Source organism: Apodemus sylvaticus, chromosome 5, assembly GCF_947179515.1.
Source record: "Apodemus sylvaticus chromosome 5, mApoSyl1.1, whole genome shotgun sequence".
Lineage (NCBI taxonomy): Eukaryota > Metazoa > Chordata > Mammalia > Rodentia > Muridae > Apodemus > Apodemus sylvaticus.
The window spans coordinates 15,303,450-15,330,133 of record NC_067476.1 but is presented as its reverse complement, the minus strand read 5'-3'; the positions used below and the strand labels follow the sequence as shown (position 1 = coordinate 15,330,133).

The 26,684-nt window shown below is 39.4% G+C and overlaps 1 protein-coding gene across 1 annotated transcript; it reads right to left on the bottom strand.

Moving 5' to 3' along the window:
* Positions 1-12,372: 12,372 nt before the first annotated feature.
* On the bottom strand, positions 12,373-13,275 carry LOC127684132 (olfactory receptor 1J4-like). The gene has a single exon (XM_052181097.1). The coding sequence runs from the start codon at positions 13,273-13,275 to the stop codon at positions 12,373-12,375; it is 903 nt and encodes a 300-aa protein (XP_052037057.1).
* Positions 13,276-26,684: the final 13,409 nt, after the last annotated feature.

Here is a 26,684-nt window from a genome sequence, read left to right as displayed (position 1 = left end):
GTGAAAGATCTATATGACAAGAACTTCAGATCTCTGAAGAAGGAAATCGAAGAAAATCACAGAAAATGGAAAAATCTTCCATGCTCGTGGATTGGCAGGATTAATATAGTTAAAATGGCCATATTGCCAAAGGCAATCTACAGATTCAATGCAATCCCCATCAAAATCCCAATCCAGTTCTTCATAGAGCTAGAAAGAGCAATCCTCAAATTCATCTGGAATAACAAAAAACCCAGGATGGCTAAAACTCTTCTCAACAGTAAAAGAACTTCAAGGGGATTCAGTATCCCAGACCTCAAACTTTACTACAGAGCAATAGTGATAAAAACTGCATGGTACAAGCAGATCAATGGAATAGGATTGAAGACCCAGAAATGAACCCACACACCGATTGTCACTTGATCCTCAACAAAGGAGCTGAAAGCATCCAGTGGAAAAAAGATAGTCTTTTCAACAAATGGTGCTGGTTCAACTGGAGGTCAGCGTGCAAAAGAATGTGAATCGATCCATTCTTATCTCCTTGTACTAAGCTCAACTCCAAGTGGATCAAGGACCTCCACATAAAACCTGACGCACTGAAACTAATAGAAAAGAAATTGGGGAAGACCCTTGAGGACATAGGCACAGGGAAAAAGTTCCTGAATAGAACACCAATAGCTTATGCTCTAAGATCAAGAATTGACAAATGGGACCTCATAAAACTACAAAGTTTCTGTAAGGCAAAGGACACTGTCAAAAGGACAAAACGTCAACCAACAGATTGGGAAAGGATCTTCACCAACCCTAAATCTGACAGAGGGCTAATATCTAATATATACAAAGAACTCAAGAAGATAGAACCCAGAGAGCCAAATAACCCCATTATAAAGTGGGGTACAGAGCTAAACAAAGAATTCTCACATGAAGAACTTCAGAGGGCTGAGAAACAACTTAAGAAATGTTCGGAGTCCAGCAGGCCCCGGCAGGAGCCTTCAGGTGTCTGCTTCGGGATCTGAACAGCCTGGGCCACAGCACTCAGTCTCCAAGAAGTTCAAGAGGCCTGGTGTGCACCCGGAGGCAGACTGGGAGCACACAGCTTGCTCTGGTGGGTCAGCACCACAGAGCTTAGGCTCCAGTCCTGCGGCCTCTGGCAGGAGCCTTCAGATCTCTGCTTCGGGATCCAGAACAGCCTGGACTACAACACCACATCTCCAGGCCCTGCAAGAGGCCAGAGGGGCACCCGGGAGGCCAGCTTGGAGGAGTCAGTGTGCTCTGGTCACTCCAGCAGGGCCCAGGCGGGAGCTTTCAAGGGTCTGCTTCGGATCTGAACAGCCTGGGCCACAGCACCCTGTCTCCAGGCAGTGCAGGAGGTCAGCTGTGCACCAGAGGCCAGCTGGGAAGAGGCAGCTTGCACTGGTGAGTCCAGCATTGACAAGACCAACTAACACCAGTGAGACCTAGATGGCAAAAGGCAAACGCAGGAACATCACTAAAAGAAATCAAGACAATATGGGAGCATCTGAACCCAATTCTCCTTTAATAGCATGTCCTGGATACCCCATCGCACCAGAAAAACAAGATTTGGATTTAAGATCATGATGCTGGTAGAGGAACACATGAAGGACATACTTAAAGAAATTCAGGAGAAAATGGGTCAAAAGTTAGAAGCCCTTACAAGGGAAACACAAAAATCATTGAAAGAAATTCAGGAGAATACAAAAAACAATAAGGAGGAAACGCAAAAATCACTTAAAGAAATACAGGAGAACTTTGGTCAACAGGCTGAGGTCATGAAAGAGGAAACACAAAAATCTCTTAAAGAATTACAGGAAAGCACACACAAGAAAGTGAAGGAGCTAAGCAAAACCATCCAGGATCTAAAATCAGAAGTAGAAACAACTAAGAAAACTCAAAGGGAGACATCTTTGGAGATAGAAAACCTTGGGAAGAAATCAGGGGACATAGGTGCAAATATCAACAACAGAATACAAGAGATAGAAGAAAGAATCTCAGATGCTGAAGATACCATAGAAACCATGGACTCAACAGTTAAAGAAAATGCAAAAAGCTTGTAACCCAAAACATCCAGGAAATCCAGGACACAATGAGAAGACCAAACCTAAGGATTATAGGCATAGATAAGAGTGAAGATTTACAACTTAAAGGGCCAGCAAATATCTTCAATAAAATTATGGAAGAAAATTTCCCTAACCTAAAGAGAGAGATGCCCATGAATATACAAGAAGCCTACAGAACTCCAAACAGACTGGACCAGAACAGAAATACCTCCCATCGCATAATAATCAAAACCCCAAATGTACTAAACAAAGAAAGTATATTAAAGGCAGTAAGAGAAAAAGGCCAAGTAACATATAAAGGAAGACCTGTCAGAATCACACCAGACTTCTCACCTGAGACTATGAAAGCTAGAAGATCCTGGGCAGGATCTCATGCAGACTCTAAGAGAACACAAATGCCTAAAGGCAAAACTACTATACCCAGCAAAACTCTCAATCACCATAGATGGAGAAACTAAGATGTTCCATGACAAAACCAAGTTTACCCAATATCTATCCACAAACCCAGCCCTACAAAGGATAATAGGAGAAAAACACCAATACAAGGAGGGAAACTTCACCCTGGAAAAAGCAAGATAGTAACCTTCTCTCATCAAACACAAAAGAAGATAGCAAATCAAATTTTAAAAATAACATCAAAAATGACAGGAAGTAATAATTACTATTCCTTAATATCTCTTAACATCAATGGGCTCAATGCCCCAATAAAAAGACATAGACTAACAGACTGGATATGTAAACAGGACCCTACATTTTGCTACATACAGGAAACCGACCTCAGTGTCAAACACAAACACTAACTTAGAGTAAAAGGCTGGAAGACAATTTTACAAGCAAATGGTCTGAGGAAACAAGCTGGAGTAGCCATTCTAATATCAGATAATATTGAGTTTCAACCCAAAGTCATCAAAAGAGACTCTGAGGGACACTTCTTGCTGATCAAAGGGAAAATACAACAAGAAGAACTCTCAATCCTGAACATCTATGCTCCAAATGCAAGGAGCATTCAATCAAGTAGAAACAAAGAGAACCATACAAAGAATCAACAAAACCAAGAGCTGGTTCTTTGAGAAAATCAACAAGATAGATAAACCCTTAGCCAGACTAACCAAAGGGCACAGAGACAGTATACATATTAACAAACTTAGAAATGAAAAGGGAGATATAACAACAGAAACTGAGGAAAGACCCTCATTCATAAAAGAAACTTTACTAAAGCTCAAAGCACACATTGCACCTAACACAATAATTGCGGATGACTTCAACACTACACTTTCCTCAATGGACCGATCAGGAAAACAGAAACTGAACAGGGACACAGTGAAACTAATTGAAGCTTTGGACCAATTAGATTTACAGGTATATATAAAACATTCTATCCTAAAGCAAAAGAATATAACTTTTTCTCAGCACCTCATGGTACCTTCTCCAAAATTGACCATATAATTGGTCACAAGACAGACCTCAACAAATATAAGAAGATCGAACTAATCCCATGCCTCCTATCGGGTCACTATGGAGTAAAAGTAGTCTTCAATAGCAACAAAAACAACAGAAAACCCACATACACGTGGAAACTGAACAATATTCTACTCAATGGTCAGGGAAGAAATAAAGAAATTAAAGACTTTTTAAAACTTAATGAAAATGAAGACACAACATACCCAAATCTATGGGACACAATTAAGGCAGTGCTAAGAGGAAAACTCATAGCCCTGAGTGCTGCCAAAAACAAAATGGAGAGAGCATACACTAACAGCTTAATGACACACCTGAAAGCCCTGGAACAAAAAGAAGCTATTTCACCCAGAAGGAGTAGAGGGCAGGAAATCATCAAACTCAGGACCAAAATCAATCAAGTAGAAACTAAGAGAACCATACAAAGAATCAACAAAAACAGGAGCTGGTTCTTTGAGAAAATCAACAAGATAGATAAACCCTTAGCCAGACTAACCAAAGGGCACAGAGACAGTATCCAGATTAACAAACTTAGAAATGAAAAGGGAGATATAACAACAGAAACTGAGGAAATTCAAAAAATCATTAGATCCTAATACAAAAGCCTATACTCAACACAACTGGAGAATCTGGAGGAAATGGACAGTTTCCTAGACAGATATCTGACACCAAAACTAAATCAGGATCAAATAGACCAACAGTCCCATAACACCTGAAGAAATTAAAAGGGTCATAGAAAGTCTCCCAACCAAAAAAAGCACAGGACCAGATGGCTTCAGTGCAGAATTCTATCAGAACTTCATAAAAGACCTAATATTCCACAAAATAGAAACAGAAGGAACTCTACCCAACCCGTTCTATGAAGCCACAATTACGCTGATACCAAAACCACACAAAGATCCAACAAAGAAAGAGAACTTCAGGCCAATTTCCCTTATGAATATTGATGCAAAAATACTCAAAATTCTTGCCAACTGAATCCAAGAACACATCAAAACGATCATCTACCATAATCAAGTAGGCTTCATCCCAGGAATGCAGGGATGGTTCAATATAAGGAAATCCATCAATGCTTTCCACTACATAAACAAACTCAAAGAAAAAAAACCATATGATCATCTCATTAGATGCAGAAAAAGCATTTGACAAAATTCAGCATCCTTTCATGCTAAAAGTCTTGGAAAGAACAGGAATTCAAGGCCCATACCTAAACATCATTAAAGCAATATACAGCAAACCAGTAGCCAACATCAAACTAAACAGAGAGAAACTTGAAGCAATCCCACTAAAATCAGGGACTAGACAATGCTATCCTCTCTCTCCATATCTTTTCAATATAGTACTTGAAGTTCTAGCTAGAGCAATTAGACAACATAGGAGGTCAAGGGGATAGAAATTGGAAAGGAAGAAGCCAAATTATCACTATTTGCAGATGACATGATAGTCTACTTAAGTGACATGAAAACCTCCACCAGAGAACTCCTAGAGCTGATAAACAACTTCAGCAAAGTGGCTGGTTATAAAATCAACTCAAGCAAATCAGTTGCCTTCCTATACTCAAAGGATAAGCAGGCTGAGAAAGAAGTTAGGGAAATGACGCCCTTCACAATACCCACAAACAATATAAAGTATCTTGGTGTGACTCTAACCAAACAAGAGAAAGATCTATACGACAAGAACTTCAGGTCTCTGAAGAAGAAAATCAAAGAAGAACTCAGAAAATGGAAAAATCTGCCATGCTCGTGGATTGGCAGGATTAATATAGTTAAAATGGCCATCTTGCCAAAAGCGATCTACAGATTCAATGCAATCCGCATCAAAATCCCAACTCAGTTCTTCACAGAGTTACAAAAAGCAATTCTCAAATTCATCTGGAATAACAAAAAAACCAGGATAGTTAAAACTATTCTCAACAACTAAAGAAATTCTGGGGGAATCAGTATCCCTGACTTCAAGCAATACTACAGAGCAATAGTGTTAAAAACTGCATGGTATTGGCACAGTGACAGACAAGTGGACCAATGGAATAGAATTGAAGATCCAGAAATGAATCCACACACCTATGGTCACTTGATCTTGGACAAAGGAACCAAAAACATCCAGTGAAAAAAAGATAGCCTTTTCAACAAATTGTGCTGGTTCAATTGGAGGTCAGCATGCAGAAGAATGCAAATTGATCCATTATTATCTCCATGTACTAAACTTCACTCCAAGTGGATCAAGCCTCCATGTAAAACCAGACACCCTGAAACTAATAGAAAATAAACTGGGGAAGACCCTTGAGTACAACGGGACAGGGGAAAAGTTCCTGAACAGATCACCAATAGCTTATGCTCTAAGATCAAGTATTGACAAATGGGACCTCATAAAATTACAAAGTTTCTGTAAGGCAAAGGATACTGTTAAAAGGACAAAATGGCAACCATCAAATTGGGAAAGGATATTCACCAACCCTACACCTGATAGAGGGCTAATATCCAATATATACCAAAAAACTCAAGAAGTTAGACCCCAGGGAACCAAATAACCCTATTAAAAATGGGGTACAGATCTAAACAAAGAATTTTCACCTGAAGAAATTCGGATGGCCGAGAGGTACCTTAAGAAGTGCTCAACATCATTAGTCATTAGGCAAATGCAAATCAAAACAACCCTGAGATTTCACCTCACATCAGTCAGAATGGCTAAGGTCAAAAACTCAGGAGACAGCAGGTGTTGGCAAGGATGTGGAGAAAGAGGAACACTCCTCCACTGCTGGTGGGGCTGTACAACCCCTTTGGAAATCAGTCTGACAGTTCCTCAGAAAACTGGACATGACACTTCCGGAGGACCCTGCTATACCTCTCCTGGGCATATACCCAAAGGATTCCTTGGCATGCAATAAAGACACATGCTCCATTATGTTCATAGCAGCCTTATTTATAATAGCCAGAAGCTGGAAAGAACCCAGATGTCCCTCAAAGGTGGAATGGATACAGAAAATGTGGTATATTTACACAATGGAATACTACTCAGCAATTAGAAACAATGAATTCACAAAATGTTTAGGCAAATGGTTTGATCTGGAAAATATCATCCTAAGTGAGGTAACCCAATCACAAAAGAATACTCACGGAATGCAATCTCTGATAAGTGGATATTAATTAGCCCAGAAGCCCTGAATACCCAAGGCACAAATCGCATAACAAATGACTCCCATGAAGAAGTATGGAGAGGGTCCTGATCCTGGAAAGGATTGATCTAGCATTGGAGGGGAATATAAGGACAGAGAAAAAGGAGGGAAGAATTGGTGAATGGATGGAGAGAAGAAGGTTTATGAGACATATGGGGAGGGAAGATCCAGGAAAGGGGAAATCATTTGGAATGTAAACAAAGAATAAAGAAAATAAAAATATTTTTTTAAAAAGCAAAAAAAAAAAAAAGAAGAAGAAATGTTTAACATCATTAATCATTAGGGAAATGCAAATCAAAACAACCCTGAGATTTTTACCTCATACTAGTCAGAATGGCTAAGGTCAAAAACTCAGGAGAAAGCAGGTGCTGGCGAGGGTGTGGAGAAAGAGGAACACTCCTTCACTGCTGGTGGGATTGTAAGAAAGTGCAACCACTTTGGAAATCAATCTGGAGGTTCCTCAGAAAACTGGGCATGACACTTCCAGAGGACCCTGCTATACCTCTCCTGGGCATATACCCAGAGAATTCCCCAGCATGCAATAAGGACACGTGCTCCACTATGTTCATAGCAATCTTATTTATAATAGCCAGAAGCTGGAAAGAACCCAGATATCCCTCAATGGAGGAGTGGATACAGAAAATGTGGTATATATACACAATGGAGTACTATTCAGCAATTAAAAACAATTAATTCATGAATTTTTTTTAGGTAAGTGGTTGGAACTGGAAAATATCATCCTAAGTGAGGTAACGCAATCACAAAAGAATACACATGGAATGCAATCATTGATAAGTGAATATTAATCAGCCCTAAGACTCTGAATACTGAAGATACAATTAGCATATCAAGTGATTCCCATGAAGAAGGAAGAAGAGGGCCATAATCCTGGAAAGGCTTGATCTAGCATTGTAGGGGAATACCAGGACAGAGAAAAGGGAGGGGGAAAGATAGGAGAATGGATTGAGAGAAGAGGACTTATGGGACATATGGGGAGGGGGGAACTGGGAAAGGGGACAACTTTTGGATTGTAAACAAAGAATATAGAAAATAAAAATATATATAAAAATAAAATAAAATAAATAAAAACTACTGTTGTAAGAAGCAATGATGTATCATGTCTTAGAGCCAAACAGATTGGAGTGTGTTAAAACTTATCAAGTGAAAATTAACAATATCAATGATTAATTCTCAGTTAATACTCACATTCCTTATTATAATAATAAAAACAATATTAAGAATAAAAAAAGAATTTCGGGTCTCTGAAGAAAGAAATCGAAGAAGATCTCAGAAGATGGAAAGATCTCCCATGCTCATGGATTGGCAGGATAAATATAATAAAAATGGGCATCTGCTGAAAGCAATCTACAGATTCACTGAAATCCCCATAAAAAATCCAAGTCATTCCTTCATGGATCTAGAAAAAGCAATTTTCAAATTTATCTGGAATAACAAAAAAGCCAGGATAACAAAAACTATTCTCCACAACAAAAGATCTCCTGGGGAAATCACCATCCCTGACCTCAAGCTCTACTACAGAGCAATAGTGATTTAAAAAAAAAATGTCTGGTATTGGTATGGAGACAGGCAGGAATATCAATGGAATAGAATTGAGGACCCAAAAAAGAACCCGCCCACCTACGGTCACTTGATCTTTGACAAAGGAGCTAAAAACATCCCGTGGAAAAAAGACAGCACTTTTAACAAATGGTGCTGGATCAACTGGAGGTCAGCATGCAGAAAAATGCAAATTGACCTATTCTTATCTCCTTGTACAAAGCTCAAATCCAAGTGGATAAGGACCTACACATAAAATCAGACACACTGAAGCTTTTAGAGTAGAAAGTGGGGAAGAATCTTGAACACATGAGCACAGGAGAAATTTTCCTGAATAGAACACCAATGACTTATGCTCTAAGAACAAGAATTGACAAATGGGACCTCATAAAACTGCAAAGCTTCTGTAAGGCAGTCTTACAAATGGGAGGTGGGAGGTGGGAATGGGTCAGGTGGAAGGGTATATATTTGGAGACAGGGATGGGAGGAAGGATTGAGGGTTTTCAGGGAGGGGGAAAATGAGAAAGGTTTTAGCATTTGAAATATAAGTGAAGATTATATTAAAATTAAAAATATATAGGAAATGAGCTGGAGAGATGGCTTAGCAGTTAAGAGCACTGACTGCTCGTCCAGAGGTCCTGAGTTCAATTCCCAGCAACCACGTAGTGGCTCACATCCACCTGTAATGGGATCAAATGCCCTCTTCTGGTGTGTCTGAAGACAGCTACAGTGTACTCACATACATAAAATAAGTGAATAAATTGTTTTTTAATGTAAAAAAAATAAAGAATGGATGCAGAAAATGCAGTTCAATTACACATTGGAATACTATACAGCTATTAAAAATGAGGACATCATGAAATTTGCAGTCAAATGAATGGAACTAGAAAATATCATACTGAAAGAGGTAACCCAGACCCAAAAGGGCATTCCTGGTAAGTACTCATGATAAGTGGATATTAGCCAAGAAATACAAAATACCTATGATGCAACCTACAGACCATAAGAAATGTAACAAACAGAAAGGCCCAAGTGAAGATGCTTCAATCCCACTTAGAAGAGGGAACAAAACAATTACAGAAGGCGGAGAGAAGAAGGGACATGGGTAGGAAAGGGGAAGGGGGAAAAAGGGAACAGGATCAGGTATGGGGAAGAATCTCAGAGGGCCAAGAGAATGAATACAAATATGCAGCTTCTGTGAGAGGGAGGTGGGGTTACCCTCTAGAAAGTACCAGAGACCCAGGAGGTGAGTGACACTCAGGATTCAATGGGAGTGACCTTAGCCAAAATGCCCAACACTGGGGAGAGGGAACTCTTAAGAGTCCACCTCCAGCATAGAGACATGGCCTCAAACAGAGGGACTGGGTTACTAATCCACAGTCAAAATTTCTGATCCAGGAGGGTGTGGAGAAAGAGGAACACTCCTCCACTGCTGGTGGGGTTGCAAATTGGTACAACCACTCTAGAAAGCAGTCTGGCGGTTCCTCCGAAAACTGGGCACCTCACTTCCAGAAGATCCTGCTATACCACTCCTGGGCATATATCCAGAGGATTCCCCACCATGTAATAAGGATACATGCTCTACTATGTTCATAGCAGCCCTATTTATAATTGCCAGATGCTGGAAAGAACCCAGGTATCCCTCAACAGAAGAGTGGATGCAAAAAATGTGGTATATCTACACAATGGAGTACTATTCAGCCATTAGAAACAATGAATTCATGAAATTCTTAGGCAAATGGATGGAGCTAGAGAACATCATACTAAGTGAGGTAACCCAGACTCAAAAGGTGAATCATGGTATGCACTCACTAATAAGTGGTTATTAACCTAGAAAACTGGAATACCCAAAACATAATCCACACATCAAATGAGATACAAGAAGAAAGGAGGAGTGACCCCTGGTTCTGGAAAGACTCAGTGAAACAGTATTCGGGAAAACCAGAACGGGGAAGTGGGAAGGGGTGGGAGGGAGGACAGGGGAAGAGAAGGGGGCTTACGGGACTTTTGGGGAATGGGGGGGGGCTAGAAAAGGGGAAATCATTTGAAATGTAAATAAATTATATCGAATAAAAAAAATTAAAAAAAAATTCTGATCCAGAATTGTTCCTGTCTAAAAGAACTGCAGGGACAAAAATGAAGAAGAGACTGAAGAAAAGGCAATCCAATGACTAGTCCAACTTGTGATCCATCTCATGGGGGTGGGGCACCAAGGCCTGACACGATTACTAATGTATGATGTGCTTACCGTTGGGAGCCTGCCAAGGCTGTCCTCTAAGAGGTTCTACCAGCTGCTGACTTAGATAGAAACAGATACCTACACCCACCCATTGGACTGAAGTCAGGGACCTCTATGGTTGCATTAGGGGAAAGACAGAGGAAGCTGAAGGGGAGAGTGACCCCACAGAAAGTCCAGCAGTCTCAAATAACCCAGACCCCAGGGAGCTCCCAGAGACTGAACCACCAACAAAGAAAATTCATGGTCCAGCCTGAGGCCCCTGGCACATATATAGCAGAGGTCTGCCTAGTCTGGGGGGCAATGAGCTTAATCCTCAAGAGACTTAAGACCCCAAGAAAGAGAGAGCCCTGGTTGAGGGGTAACACCCTCTCAGAGGCAAGGGGGAGGAGGAATGGGATGAGGAACTGTGGGAAGGGGACCAAGGGGGGGCAATTACTGGAATGTAAATAAATAAAATAATTAATTTTTTAAATGGTGTACAGAACTAAATAGAAAATTCTCAACAGAGAACTCTCAAATGGCTGAGAAGCACTTAAAGAAATGTTCAATGTCCTTAAACATCAAGGAAATGCAAATACAACTCTGAGGTTCCATCGAACACCCATCAGAATGCCCAAGATGAAAAACTCAAGAGATAACACATGCTGGCAAGAATGTGGAGCAAGGGGAATACTTCTTCATTGCTGGTAGGAGTGCAAACTTGTACAACCACTTTGGAAATCAATTTGGAGGCTTCTCAGACAAGTGGGAATAATAATTCTACCTCAAGACCCCTCCATCATTTGGGTATATACCACTCCTGGGCATATACCAAAATGATGCTTCACCATCTCACAAAGACACTTGTCCAACTGTGTTAATAGCATCTTTATTTGTAATAGCCAGAAATTGGAAACGGCCTAAATGTCCTTCAACTGAAGAATGGATAAAGAAAATGCAATACATCTACACAATGGGATATTATTCAGCTATTTTTTTTACAAAGATATCATGAATTTTATAGGCAAATGAATGGAATTTGGAAATATCATCCTGAGTGAATTAACCCAATCGCAAAAGAACATTCATGCTATGTGCTTACTTATAAGTGGACATTAGTCATAAAATACAGGTACTATGTTACAATCCACAGACCCAAAGAAGCTAAATGGGAAGGAAAGCACAATTGAGGATGTTTGAATCTCACTCAGAAGGAGTATAAAATAGTCCTAAGAAGCAGATGGACCAAGAGAACTGGGAGGGAGAAGAAATGCAAGGAATAGGGGATTCAAGATCAGTGTGGGGAAGGACAGGAGAGATGGCCAGATGGGCATGAAAATGAATGGAAACCTGCAACTGATGGAAGGGAGAAGTGGATGTGGGGGAGGGCATCTCCAGGACGATACAGAGACCTGAGATAAGGGAGACTGAATTATGTAGGATGGTAAGCAAGCAAAGACTAATGATAGAGATCAAACAACTCAAGAATTAACCTCGATCGAGTTGACATATTAAGAACAATGTATAGCACTTAAGATGGAGACCACCATTAGTGAGTCTTGGAGGTCAACCCCAGAACCACATCAAACAATCAAACAAAAACAGAAAATCCTTCACATAGCAATATGATATATATTATTATGTTAAACACACAGAAATATCAACTATATGATAATTTTAGGAAATATCCACATAACAATATAATATATATTATGATATTAGACACAGAGAAATATCGACTATATGATAATTTTAGTAAATAGCCATATAACAATATAATATATATTATTATATTAGACACACAGAAATATCAACTATATGATAATTTTAGAAAATATCCAACTAAGTGTTCATAATAAGTGGGGTGAATGTCTTTCACTTGAACCAGTTGATCCTAGTAACAACTATTTCTAGAGCCTGTTTATATCTCTGTTCCTCAGGCTGTAGATGAAAGGGTTCAGCAAAGGTGTGACTACTGTATAAATTATAGAAGCAACTATGTCTTTGTCACTGGAGTCCTGGAATGAAGAGAAAAAGTATTCACCCGCAAGTGTCCCATAATACAAAGACACCACAAGAAGATGGGAGCCACAGGTAGAAAAGGTTTTTATCAATCTCTTTGTGGAGGGGGCCTTCAAGGCAGTGCTTCCTATGAGAATATAAGAGCCCATGATGATACTCAGAGGAAGGATAAAAAGCAATCCTCCCTCAGTGAAGATGACTAGTTTATTGAGGGAGATGTCTGAGCAGCTCAGCTTCAGGAGGGCAGTGAGGTCACAGAAGAAGTTGGGGACAGTGTTCCTGGCACAGAAAGACAGTCGGATCAAGAGGAGGGTGTGCAGCAGGGCATGGACACAGCAGAAGAACCAGGACCCAGCGACTAGAAAGACACAGAGCTCCTCCCTCATGACAGTGATGTAGTGCAGTGGATGACAGATGGCCACATACCTGTCATAGGCCATTGCTGCAAGAAGGAAATTGTCCAAGCAGCCAAACAAAACAAATAAATACATCTGAGAGATGCATCCCTTGTAAGAGATGGAATGCTGCTGAGCCTGGATATTCATCAGCATTTTGGGAACTGTGATTGATGAGAGAGAGATGTCTGTGAAGGCCAAGTGGCTGAGAAAGAAGTACATGGGGGTGTGGAGGTGAGAGTCCAGCCTGATGAGCAGGATGATGAGAAGGTTCCCCAGCACTGTGGTCAGGTACATGGCCAGGAACAGGGTGAAGAAGACATTCTGCTGCTCTAATCTGATGGGAAGCCCCAGGAGGAGGAACTCGAACACATTGCTCTGGTTCTCTCTCCTCATACTGGGAGTTAGAAAAAAATGAAATACCAGTGATCATGGTCATCACGTTATTGCAACTAACTTTTCTGCATGATTCTTCTTTGCTTTAGATGCAAGTAATTAGTCTGCATATAAGGCTGGAGAATTTTTCACCATTTGGTTTCTATTTACTTTCTACTTAAAGGTAGTTTCTGTTGGCAGTATCCAAATGACTTGAATGGCACTTTCTTATCAGCAGTGCAATAATAAAAATCTTGGCATTCATATGCTATACAACATATGTGTGTACATTTTAAACATATTTTGGGGGGATTTTTGCTTGTTTTGAAACAGAAATTTATTCCTATTTTTCTAAATGTTTATTGGCAAATATTACTGATGGGTTTCATAAAGATTTTTTATTTAAGTATATCATGTGTCATGTTCACCATCATACCCATCCACACCCACCAATTAGTCACTCCCCCATTCTTCTTAACATCAGCAATGCTTCTCTGTATTTTTTAGCGCATGAACAATAAATAAACATCTCCTATTCTAACTTCAATGATACATCACACCTTTACATCAAAGAAATGTATTTCCAAAGAAGCTAAGGTTACCAGCACTGTGATTAACCCATATTTACTTAGAAGAATCTTGGTGCCATCACAAACTCCTGTATAAGCACATGAACAATAACAGTGAACAAACATTGGGGTCTCTGTGTAGGCAATTGTGTCTTCATACCAAGACAGTCTCAGTACTTTACTCTGAAATGGGAAATGGACAGTAAGAAACAGAAATCTATCATTTACATGGGTTGTTTGTTTGTTTGTTTGTTTGTTTGTTTTTCAAAGCTACTAAGAATTATTTATGTACTTTCTTTTCTAAAACACAACCTAGCTCCTTTGGGAAAAAATATAAAAAGAAAGTACTGGAAAATCTTATGTGTGCAATGCTAATATTTATAGAGAGAGAATTAAGTGTTGATTATCAATTATTTTTAATAATGTAAAACACCTTAAGTCAAAATAGAATTGTTAAAGTCTTAACTGTTCTGAGTCCTTCCAAATTACCAGTCTAGTTTCCAAGGTAAATCAAATTAGCATCAAATACTGATCTCAATGGTTTACACTTGTTTTCCAATTCAATTCTCACCATTGTATTAGCATACACATATTATTATACCCATTTTCACAGTGATGAAATAAAGCCAGAGCATCTAAGTCATCTGAAAACAAGTATACTAGGTAAAATAATGTGTGTTTGACTGGCAAAATACTGCTCTTAATCATTCCTAACAGAAATCACATTGTGCACTCACCAAAGTATCCAAAGATGTCTATAGTGCTCTCTACTTTTTTTTCAAAAGTCATAAAAAGGGTACCACACATATTTTATACATCACTCATTTTACAAATATTTTCATGTTTTAACTTTTTTAAAAGCAAAATTATGTATTTGGGGACAATGAGATGGTTGCAGTAGATCTCAAACTGTGGATCACAATCCCTTTGGTAAACCTCTATCTACAAAAATATTTGCATTATGATTCATAACAATAGAAAAAATATAGTTATAAACCAGCAAAAAAAATAGTTTTATAGTTGGGTGTCACCACAACATTAGGAACTGTGTGGGGTGCACCCTTAGGATACTTATGAGTCACTGGTTTGGTGGGTAAAGGCACTTGTCACCAAACATAATGGCCTGAGTTTTTTCCTGGTTGCAGTAGATCTCAAACTGTGGATCACAATCCCTTTGGTAAACCTCTATCTACAAACATGGAGGAAGAAAAGAACAAAATCCAATATGTTCTCTGTCCTGAATATCCACTCTGTGACATGGCTACATTCACACACATCAGAGATGGGGTGTGGGGAGATAAACACAAATAAATTGAACTTTACTTTGGACAGAGATGTTATGAGAGGTTACTTGTCTTGGATGGGACTCATCCTATAGAAACTTGCACCTTTACCAGGACACAAGTTATTACTGGGCATGACTCCCAAGAAAAATGAAGATCATATGCCAGTGCAATAGCTGCTCACTAACAGATTCTGTATCACCTCAGGAAGCCAAAGGAAAGCACTCACAACCCTTTAAAGGCTATTGTAGGTAAGGTCTTGCAGGAAGGAGTCAGCCTATGACTGTGAGGTATGAGATCAAGTCTGAAAGGTGAGTTTTCCCTGTTTTCTAAGTGTTCTTTCCATAGATAATAGTGACTCAATGAGCCTCCACCAGCCAAACATTGGATTTGGGGAAAGACAATAATATTTTTTTTTACTGACTACCATATATAAAGCGTGACTTTGAATAATTTATATTATATACTGGCTCATTTATTCCTCAAAATATGTATGTTAAGTTAGGGTGGTCATTGTCCTTGAGTAAATTTCTAAACTGAACTCACTAACTATAGCCAAAAAAAAAAAAAGGAATAGGATCCATATTGGTGATTAGACACAATTATAATTTACTTATCATTAGATAAGAGCTACATGGTAATGAAATACATATGAGCCTATCTTCCTAAGGCAATCACAACTGTTGAAAGAATACCAAGGAGATATTTGACTTTTCAGGGACCAACCAGAGCCTGGAGAACACACCAATGAAACAGACAATGACTGCATAAGCATATATACATGCAGGCAGTTGAGTTGCTGAATTCTGATTTCTTACCAGATACATGTATCCTAAAGAAGGAAAGACATTCACAGAGTCATAACAACAAATTCATAATATGTAAGATTTTACACATAACTCATGAATAACTCACACAGTCACATGCACTTTAAAAGCAACACAACACATTCAACAATACATAAAAACTACATCTGAGAGGAATAAGCTCATACTCTGAATATAGATGTATGTAAACACACACAGGAACACAGACACACATGCACACACACAAGACAACCAAAACACAAAATCAAATAGATCACAGAAAGTCATAAGAAATATTCAGGTATATAGGTATGCCACATCTCTTCAGGAAAAAAAAATAAACATGGTGCAAGCATGCATCCACACTCAACATCAGTTCTGTTTCCCATTGACCTGTGCCTAACATACATGAATGTGTTCAGTCAATGACAATCAGAGCCCCTTTCACTCACAGGTGTATTACATAAATGTTACCTCTGTATAATCCAAATGGCAACACACACACATACACGCACACTACTCTCAATGACATACCATCATATGCCAAATATGACACAGACAAAATGCAAGCTCACACACATCCACATGTGTGAAAATAAGAAAATATAAAAAAAGTAATTTTGGACCACTGGATACATGTTGTCTTCAGACTTTTCTATCTCCTTTACTTGACTGGGTTTGCCCATAGATGAAAGGAAATGGGTTAATGGAATGGGAGCATGGCAAATATTTTAGATGAAACAGATTGATTTGGAGACTCCAAAGCATACGTAAAAGACCTACTCTTGTGGGCCTAATTCAGATTTCTGTGTTCTGGATCTAGAAAGAGAAAAACTAGTCAGTTACATAACACACACAGATATACACAGAGAGACAGAGACAGAGAGACAGACAGACAGACAGACAGAAAATGAAGATCATATGTGAAGACATATAGACATAGCAACACACCTTGCCCCCAAGAGCTCACAGTTCTCTCTGATCTCTGCCAGTCCTTAGTTTGCTCAGATGCCTAATAACCCACCACTCTGAGGCCTTGGAGTCCATTAAGGCCATCAAGAACAAGAAAATAATAGTAACTATAAATCTTATCTTATCCCAGGACCTCCTGACCTTTCTCTGTCTAACCTTGAGATCCATAAAAATAAGTGGGAGGATATAATAAGACTCAGGGAGAGTCCCAGAGATCCTGGTTAGAAAAAGAATCAAGCAGAATAATTAGCTTCAATTCTTGCCAGTCCTTTGGGAGGAGCTTGCCCAAGGGAGCACATAGGTGAGCAGGCATTCACCCAAGAGTAACCTATGTGTTCTGATGTCAAGAATACTATATTGGAGTGGAGCAGCTGGGACAGGAGTCTTCCAGCTGCCATTTGCATCAGGAAGCTAGGCAGATCCACAGGTTTCTGTGCATGGACTGCCAGGAGAGAGTAATCTCCCAGCAGCATTTTCATTTCTGAGTGCAGAGGTGAGATCTCCAACTTCTCTCTGGAGGGAACCAGCTAGGAACACACAGTGCATATGATCAGTGGAGAGGCTGGGACAGGAGTCTTGCAGCTGCCATTTGCACCAGGGAGCCAGATGGCTCCACAGCCTTCTGTGAACAGACCCTGCCAGAGGAGAGTTGGTCTCCCAGGAGTATGGACACAGGCTTACAGGCCCACAGGAGAAACTAGCTCCAGCCAGAGACAGCAAGACCAACTAACACCAGAGATAACCATATGGCAAAAGGCAAACACAAGAACCCTACCAATAGAAACCAAGTGTACTTAGCAACATCAGAACCCAGTTCTCCCACCACAGCAAGTCCTGGATACCCCAAAACACCAGAAAAGCAAGAGTTGGATTTAAAACCGCATCTCATGATGCTGATAAAGGACTTCAAGAAGCACATAAATAACACCCTTAAAGAAATACAGGAGAACATGGGGCAACAGGTAAAAACCCTTAAAGAAGAAACACAAAAATCCCTTAAAGAAGTACAAGAGAACATGGGTCAACAGGCAGAAACCCTTAAAGAGGAAACACAAAAATCCCTTAAAGAATTAAAGGAGATCTCCGCTGCCTGGCTGAGCAGAAAGGCAGCACCAGGTACTGTGATATCCCAAGTTTAAGATCTCTGGTTCCGGAAGATCCTGCTATACCCCTCCTGGGCATATACTCAAAGGATTCCCCAGCATGTAATAAGGATACATGCCCCACTATGTTCATAGCAGCCCTATTTATAACAGCCAGAGGCTGGAAAGAATCCAGGTATCCCTCAACAGAAGAATGCATGCAAAAAATGTGGTGTATATACACAATGGAGTACTAGTCAGCCATTAGAAACAATGAATTCATGAAATTCTTAGGCAAATGGATGGAGCTGGAGAAAATCATATTAAGTGAAGTAACCCAGTCTCAAAAGATCAATCATGGTATGGACTCACTAATAAGTGGTTATTAACCTAGAAAACAGGAATGCCCAAAACATAATCCACACATCAAATGAGGTACAAGAAGAACGGAGGAGTGGCTCCTTGTTCCAGAAAGACTCAGTGTATCAGTATAGGGCAAAACCAGAACAGGGAAGTGGGAAGGGGTGCATGGGAGAAAGGGGGGAGGGAAGGGGGCTTATGGGACTTTTGGGGAGTGGGGGGCCAGAAAAGGGAAAATCATTTGAAATGTAAATAAAAACTATATCGAATAAAAAATTAAATTTAAAAAAAATTCTTGCCAACTGAATCCAAGAACACATCAAAACGATCATCCACCAAGATCAAGTAGGCTTCATCCCCAGGATGCAGGGATGGTTCAATATAAGGAAATCCATCAATGCAATCCACTACAAAAAAAAAAGTCAAAGAAAAAAAAACATATGATCATTTCATTAGATGCTGAAAAAGCATTTGACAAAATTCAGCATCCTTTCATGTTAAAGTCTTGGAAAGAACAGGAATTCAAGGTGCATACCTAAACATAGTTAAAGAATGTACAGCAAACCAGTATCCAACATCAAACTAAATGGAGAAAAACTTGAAGAAATCCCACTAAAATCAGAGACGAGACAAGGCTGTCCTCTCTCTCTCTGCAGATCTTTTCAATATAGTACTTGAAGTTCTAGCTAGAGCAATTAGACTGCATAAGGAGGTCAAAGGGATACAAATTGGAAAGGAAGAAGTCAAATTATCACTATTTGCAGATGACATGATAGTCTACTTAAGTGACCCAAAAACCTCCACCAGAGAACTCCTACAACTGATAAACAACTTCAGCAAGGTAGATGGTTATAAAATCAACTCAAGCAAATCAGTTGTCTTCCTATACTCAAAGGATAAGCAGGCTGAGAAAGAAGTTAGGGAAATGACGCCCTTCACAATAGCCACAAACACTATAAAGTATCTTGGTGTGACTCTAACCAAACAAGCGAAAGATCTATAGAAAAGAACTTCAGGTCTCTGAAGAAGGAAATCGAAGAAGACCTCAGAAAATGAAAAAATCTTAAATGTTCGTGGATTGGCAGGATTAAAATAGTTAAAATGGCCATCTTGCCAAAAGCAATCTACAAATTCAACGCAATCCCCATCAAAATCCCAACTCAGTTCTTCACAGAGTTAGAAAAAGCAATTCTCAAATTCATCTGGAATAACAAAAAAACCTAGGATAGCTAAAACTATTCTCAACAGTAAAAGAACTTCTGGGGGAATTAATATCCCAGACCTCAAACAATACTACAGAGCAATAGTGTTAAGAACTGCATGGTATTTGCACAGTGACAGGCAAGTGAACAAATGGAATAGAATTGAAGACCCAGGGTGCATCTGAAGGCCAGCCACTGGGAAGCACCTTGATCGGGTGAGTCCATCTGACCTGGCAAAGCAAAGGATCCATCAGGAGGCCTCTGGCTGGAGCCTTCTAGTCGCCACCACTGGATCAGAAGCAGCCTGGGCCACCCGCCCTGTCCTGGGGAGGCACCTTGCTTGGGTGAGTCTGTCTGACCCAGCAAAGCAGAGGATCCATCTGGAGGCCTTTTGCAGGAGCCTTCCGGTCACCACCACTGGATCAGAAGCAGCCTGGGCCACTCGCTCCATCCCCAAGGAGTGCAGAGGGCCAGCGGTGCATCTGAAAGCCGGCCACTGAGAAGCACCTTGATCGGATGAGTCCATCTGACCCAGAAAAGCAAAGGATCCATCTGGAGGCCTCTGGCTGGAGCTTTCCATTCGCCACCTCTAGATCAAAAGCAGCCTGGGGAATGTGCCCACCCCCAAGCAGTGCAGAGGGCCAGTGGTGCATCTGGAGGCCTGCTGCAGGGAGGCATCATGCAGGTGTGAGTCCTACATTGACAACAAGACCAACTAACACCAGTGAGATCTAGATGGCAAAAGGCAAATGTAGGAACGTTACTAACAGAAATCAAGACAATATGGCATCATCTGAACCCAATTCTCCTTTAATAGCAAGTTCTGGATACCCCAACACACCAGAAAAGCAAGATTTGGATGTAAAATCACTGGTTGTGATGCTGTTACAAGAGCACATGAAGGACATATTTAAATCTCTTAAAGAAATTCAGGAGAATATGGGTCAAACGATAGTAGCCAATAAGGAAGAAATGCAAAAATCACTTTAAAAAGTACAGGAGAAATTTGATCAATAGGCAGAAGTCATGAAAGAAGAAACACAAAAATCTCTCATAGAATTACAGGAAAACATAAACAAGCAAGTGAAGGAACTGAGCAAAAACATCCAGAATCTAAAAACAGAAGTAGAAAAAACTAATAAATCGCAAAGGGAGACAACGTTGGAGATAGAAAACCTTGGGAAGAAATCAGGGACCATAGATGCAAATATCAGGAACAGAATACAAGAGATAGAAGAAAGAATCTCAGATCCCAAAGATAGCATAGTAACCATGGAATCAACCAACAGTCAAAGAAAATACAAAATGCAAAAAGCTTGTAACCCAAAACATCCAGGAAATCCAGGACACATTGAGAAGGCCAAACCTAAGAATTATAAGCATAGATGAAAGCGAAGATTTACAACTTAAAAGGCCAGCAAATATCTTCAATAAAATTATGGAAGAAAACTTCCCTAATCTAAAGAGAGCAATGCCCATGAATATACAAGAAGCCTACAGAAATCCAAACAGACTGGACCAGAACAGAAATACCTCCCGTCACATAATAATCAAAGCTCCAAATGTACTAAACAAGGAAAGAATATTAAAGTCAGTAAGAGAAAGAGGCAAAGTAACATATAAAGGAAGACCTATCAGAATCACACCAGACTTCTCACCAGAAACTATGAAAGCTAGAAGATCCTGGGCCGATCTCATGCAGACTTTAAGAGAACACAAATGCCAGCCAAAATTCTATACCCAGCAAAACTCTCAATCACCATAGATGGGGAAACCAAGATATTCCATGACAAAACCAAGTTCACCCAATATCTTACCACAAACCCAGCCCTACAAAGGATAAAAGGAGGAAAACACCAATACAAGGAGGGAAATTTCACCCTGGAAAATGCAAGATAGTAACCTTCTTTCATCAAACCCAAAAGAAGATAAACAAACAAATATAAAAGATAATGTCAAAAATGACAGGAAGTTATAATCACTATTCATTAATATCTCTTAATATCAATGGACTCAATTACCCAATAAAAAGACATAGACTAACAGACGGGATACATAAACAGGATCCCACATTTTGCTGCATACAGGAAACACACCTCAGTGTCAAAGACAAACACTACCTTAGAGTAAAAGGCTGAAAGACAATTTTACAAGCAAATGGTCTCAGGAAACAAGCCGGAGTAGCCATTCTAATATCAGATAAAATTGACTTTCAACCTAAATTCATCAAAAGAGACACTGAGGGACACTTCTTGCTGGTCAAAGGAAAAACACACCAAGAAGAACTCTCAATCCTGAACATCTATGCTCCAAATGCAAGGGCACCCTCATTCATAAAAGAAACTTTACTAAAGCTCAAAGCACACAATGCACCTAACACAATAATTGTGGGTGACTTCAACACTGCACTTTCCTCAATGGACCGATCACGAAAACAGAAATTAACAGAGACACAGTAAAACTAATTGAAGCTTTGGACCAATTAGATTATATATATATATATATATATATATATATATATATATATATATATATATATATATATAACATTTCACCCTAAAGCAAAAGAATATACCTTTTTCTCATCACCTCATGGTACCTTCTCCAAAATCGACCATATAATTGGTCACAAGACAGATCTCAAGAAACATAAGAAGATCAAAATAATCCCATGCCTCCTATCAGATCACTATGGAGTAAAAGTGGCATTTAATAACAATAAAAACAACAGAAAGCCCACATACACATGGAAACTGAACGACACTCTACTCAATGACACCTTGGTCAAGGAAGAAATAAAGAAATTAAAGAAATTTAAAAAAAATAAAGAAATAAAGACTTTTTAGAATTTAATGAAAATGAAGGCACAACATACCCAAATCTATGAAAGCAGTGCTAAGAGGAAAACTCATAGCCCTGAGTGCCTCCAAAAAGAAAATGGAGAGAGCATACACTAGCAGCTTAATGACACACCTGAAAGCCCTGGAACAAAAAGAAGCCAATTCACCCAGGAGGAGTAGAAGGCAGGAAATCATCAAACTCAGGGCTGAAATCAATCAAGTAGAAACTAAGAGAACAATACAAAGAATCAACAAATCCAGGAGCTGGTTCTTTGAGAAAATCAACAAGATAGATAAACCCTTAGCCAGAGTAACCAAAGGGCATAGAGACAGCATCCAGATTAACAAAATTAGAAATGAAAAGGGAGATATAACAACAGAAACTCAGGAAATTCAAAAAATCATCAGATCTTACTACCAAAGCCTATACTAAACAAAACTGGAGAATCTGGAGGAAATGGACAATTTCCTAGACAGATACCAAACACCAAAATTAAATCAGGATCAAATAGATCATCTAAACAGTCCCATAACCCCTAAAGAAATAAAAGGGGTCATAGAAAGTCTCCCAACCAAAATAAGCACAGGATCAGATGGCTTCAGTGCAGAATTCTATCAGACGTTCAAAGAAGACCTAACACCAATACTCTTCAAACTGTTCCACCAAATAGAAACAGAAGGAACACTACCCAACTCGGTCTACGAAGCCACAGTTACACTGACACCAAAACCACACAAAGATCCAACAAAGAAAGAGAAATTCAGGCCAGTTTCCCTTATGAATATTGATGCAAAAATACTCAATAAAATTCTTGCCAACTGAATCCAAGAACACATCAAAACGATCATCCACCACAATCAAGTGGGCTTCATTCCAAGGATGCAGGGATGGTTCAATATATGGAAATCCATCAATGCAATCCACTACATAAGCAAACTCAAAGAAAAAACTATATGATCATTTCATTAGATGGTGAAAAGGCATTTGACAAAATTCAGCATCCTTTCATGCTAAAAGTCTTGGAAAGAACAGGAATTCAAGGCCCATACCTAAACATAATTAAAGCAATGTACAGCAAACGGATAGCCAACATCAAAATAAATGGAGAGAAACTTGAAGCAATCCCACTAAAATCGGGGACTAGATAAGGCTGCCCTCACTCTCCATATCTTTTCAATATAGTACTTATAGTCCTAGCTAGAGGAATTAGACAACATAGGAGGTCAAAGGTATACAAATTGGTAAGAAAGAAGTAAAATTATCACTATTTGCAGATGACATGATAGTATACTTAAGTGACCCAAAAACTCCACCAGAGAACTCCTACAGCTGATAAACAACTTTATCAAAGTGGCAGGTTATAAAATCAACTCAAGCAAATCAGTTGCCTTCCTATACTCAAAGGATAAGCAGGCTGAGAAAGAAGTTAGGAAAATGACACCCTTCAAAATAGCCACAAACAATATCTTGGTGTGACTCTAACCAAACAAGCAAAAGATCTTTACAAGAACTTCAGGTCTCTGAAGAAGGAAATCAAAGAAGACCTCAGAAAATGGAAAAATCTGCCATGCTCATGGATTGGCAGGATTAATATAGTTAAAATGGCCATCTTCCCAAAAGCAATATACAGATTCAATGCAATCCCCATCAAAATCCCAACTCAGTTCTTCACAGAATTGAAAAAAGAAATTCTCAAATTTATTTGGAATAAAAAAAAAAAACTCAGTATAGCTAAAACTATTCTCAACAGTTAAAGAATTTCTGGGGGTATTAGTATCCCAGACCTCAAGCAATACTACAGAGCAATAGTGTTAAAAATTGCATGGTATTGGCACAGGGACAGGCATGTGGACCAAAGGAATAGAATAGAAGACCCAGAAATAAATCCACACACCTATGGTCACTTGATCTTCGACAAAGGAGCTGAAAGCATCCAGTGGAAAAAAGATAGCCTTTTCAACAAATGGTGCTGGCTCAACTGGAGGTCAGCATGCAGGAGAATGCGAATTGATCCATTCTTATCTCCTTGTACTAAGCTCAACTCCAAGTGGATCAAGGACCTCCACATAAAACCAGACACACTAAAACTAATAGAAAAGAAACTGGGGAAAACCCTTGAGAACATAGGCACAGGAGAAAAGTTCCTGAACAGAACACCAATAGCTTATGCTCTAAGATCAAGAATTGACAAATGGGACCTCATAAAATTACAAAGTTTCTGTAAGGCAAAGGACACTGTTAAAAGGACAAAACAGCAACCATCAAATTGGGAAAGGATATTCACTAACCCTACATCTGATAGAGGACTAATATCCAATATATACAAAGAACTCAAGAATTTAGACCAAAGGGAACCAAATAACCCTATTAAAAATGGGGTACAGATCTAAACAAAGAATTTTCACCTGAAGAAATTCGGATGGCCGAGAGGCACCTTAAGAAGTGCTCAACATCATTAGTCATTAGGGAAATGCAAATCAAAACAACCCTGAGATTTCACCTTACACCAGTCAGAATGGCTAAGGTCAAAAACTCAGAAGACAGCAGGTATTGGAGAGGATGTGGAGAAAGAGAAACACTCCTCCACTGCTGGTGGGGCTGTAAGATGGTATAACCACTTTGGAAATCAGTCTGGCGGTTCCTCAGAAAACTGGACATGACACTTCCGGAGGACACTGTTATACCTCTCCTGGGCATGTACCCAAAGGATTCCCCAGCATGCAATAAAGACACATGCTCCATTATGTTCATAACAGCCTTATTTATAATAGCCAGAAGCTGGAAAGAACCCAGATGCCCCTCAAAGGAGGAATGGATACAAAAAATGTGGAATACTACTCAGCCATTAGAAACAACGAATTCACAAAATTTTTAGGCAAATGGTTTGATCTGGAAAATATCATCCTAAGTGAGGTAACCCTGTCACAAAAGAAGACACATGGAATGCAATCTCTGATAAGTGGATATTAATTAGCCCAGAAGCCCTGAATATCCAAAGCACAAATCGCATAACAAATGACTCCCATGAAGAAGTATGGAGAAGGTCCTGATCCTGGAAAGGATTGATCTAGCATTGGAGGGGAATATAAGGACAGAGAAAAAAAGGAGGGAGGTGATTGGAGAATGGATGGAGAGAAGAAGGTTTATGGGACATATGGTGAGGGGGGATCCGGGAAAGGTGAAATCATTTAGAATGTAAACAAAGCTTCACAATAGCCACAAACAGTATAAAGTATCTTGGGGTGACTCTTACCAAACATGTGAAAGATCTGTATGACAAGAACTTCAAGACTCTGAAGAAGGAAATGGAAGAAGACCTCAAAAAATGGGAAAACCTCCCATGCTCATGGATCGGTAGAATCAATATAGTTAAAATGGCCATTTTGCCAAAAGCAATATACAGATTCAATGCAATACCCATCAAAATCCCAACTCAATTCTTCACAGAGTTAGAAAGAGCAATTATCAAATTCATCTGGAATAACAAAAAACCCAGGATAGCTAAAACTCTTCTCAGCAACAAAAGAAATTCTGGGGGAATCAGTATCCCTGACCTCAAGCAATACTACAGAGCAATAGTGTTTAAAACTGCATGGTATTGGTACAGTGACAGGCAGGAGGATCAAAGAAACAGGATTGAAGATCCAGAAATGAACCCACACACCTATGGCCACTTGATCCTCGACAAAGGGGCTGAAAACATCCAATGGAAAAAAGATAACCTTTGCAACAAAAGGGGCTGGTTCAACTGGAGGTCAGCATGCAGAAGAAAGCGAATTGATCCATCCTTGTATCCTTGTACTAAGCTCAAATCCAAATGGATCAAGGACCTCCACATAAAGCCAGACACTCTGAAGCTAATAGAAAAGAAACTGGGGAAGACCCTTGAGGACATCGGTACAGGGAGAAAGTTTCTGAACAAAACACCAATAGCATATGCTCTAAGATCAAGAATTGACAAATGGGACCTCATAAAATTACAAAGTTTCTGTAAGGCAAAGGACACCATCAAGAGGACAAATCGATAACCAACAAATTGGGAAAAGATCTTCACCAATCCTACATCAGATAGAGGGCTAATATCCAATATATATAAAGAACTCAAGAAGTTAGACTCCAGAAAACCAAACAACCCTATTAAAAAATGGGGTACAGAGTTAAACAAAGAATTCTCACCTGAAGAACTTCGGATGGCTGAGAAGCATCTTAAAAAATGCTCAACTTCATTAGTCATTAGGGAAATGCAAATCAAAACAACTCTGAGATTTCACCTTACACCAGTCATAATGGCTAAGATTAAAAATTCAGGAGACAG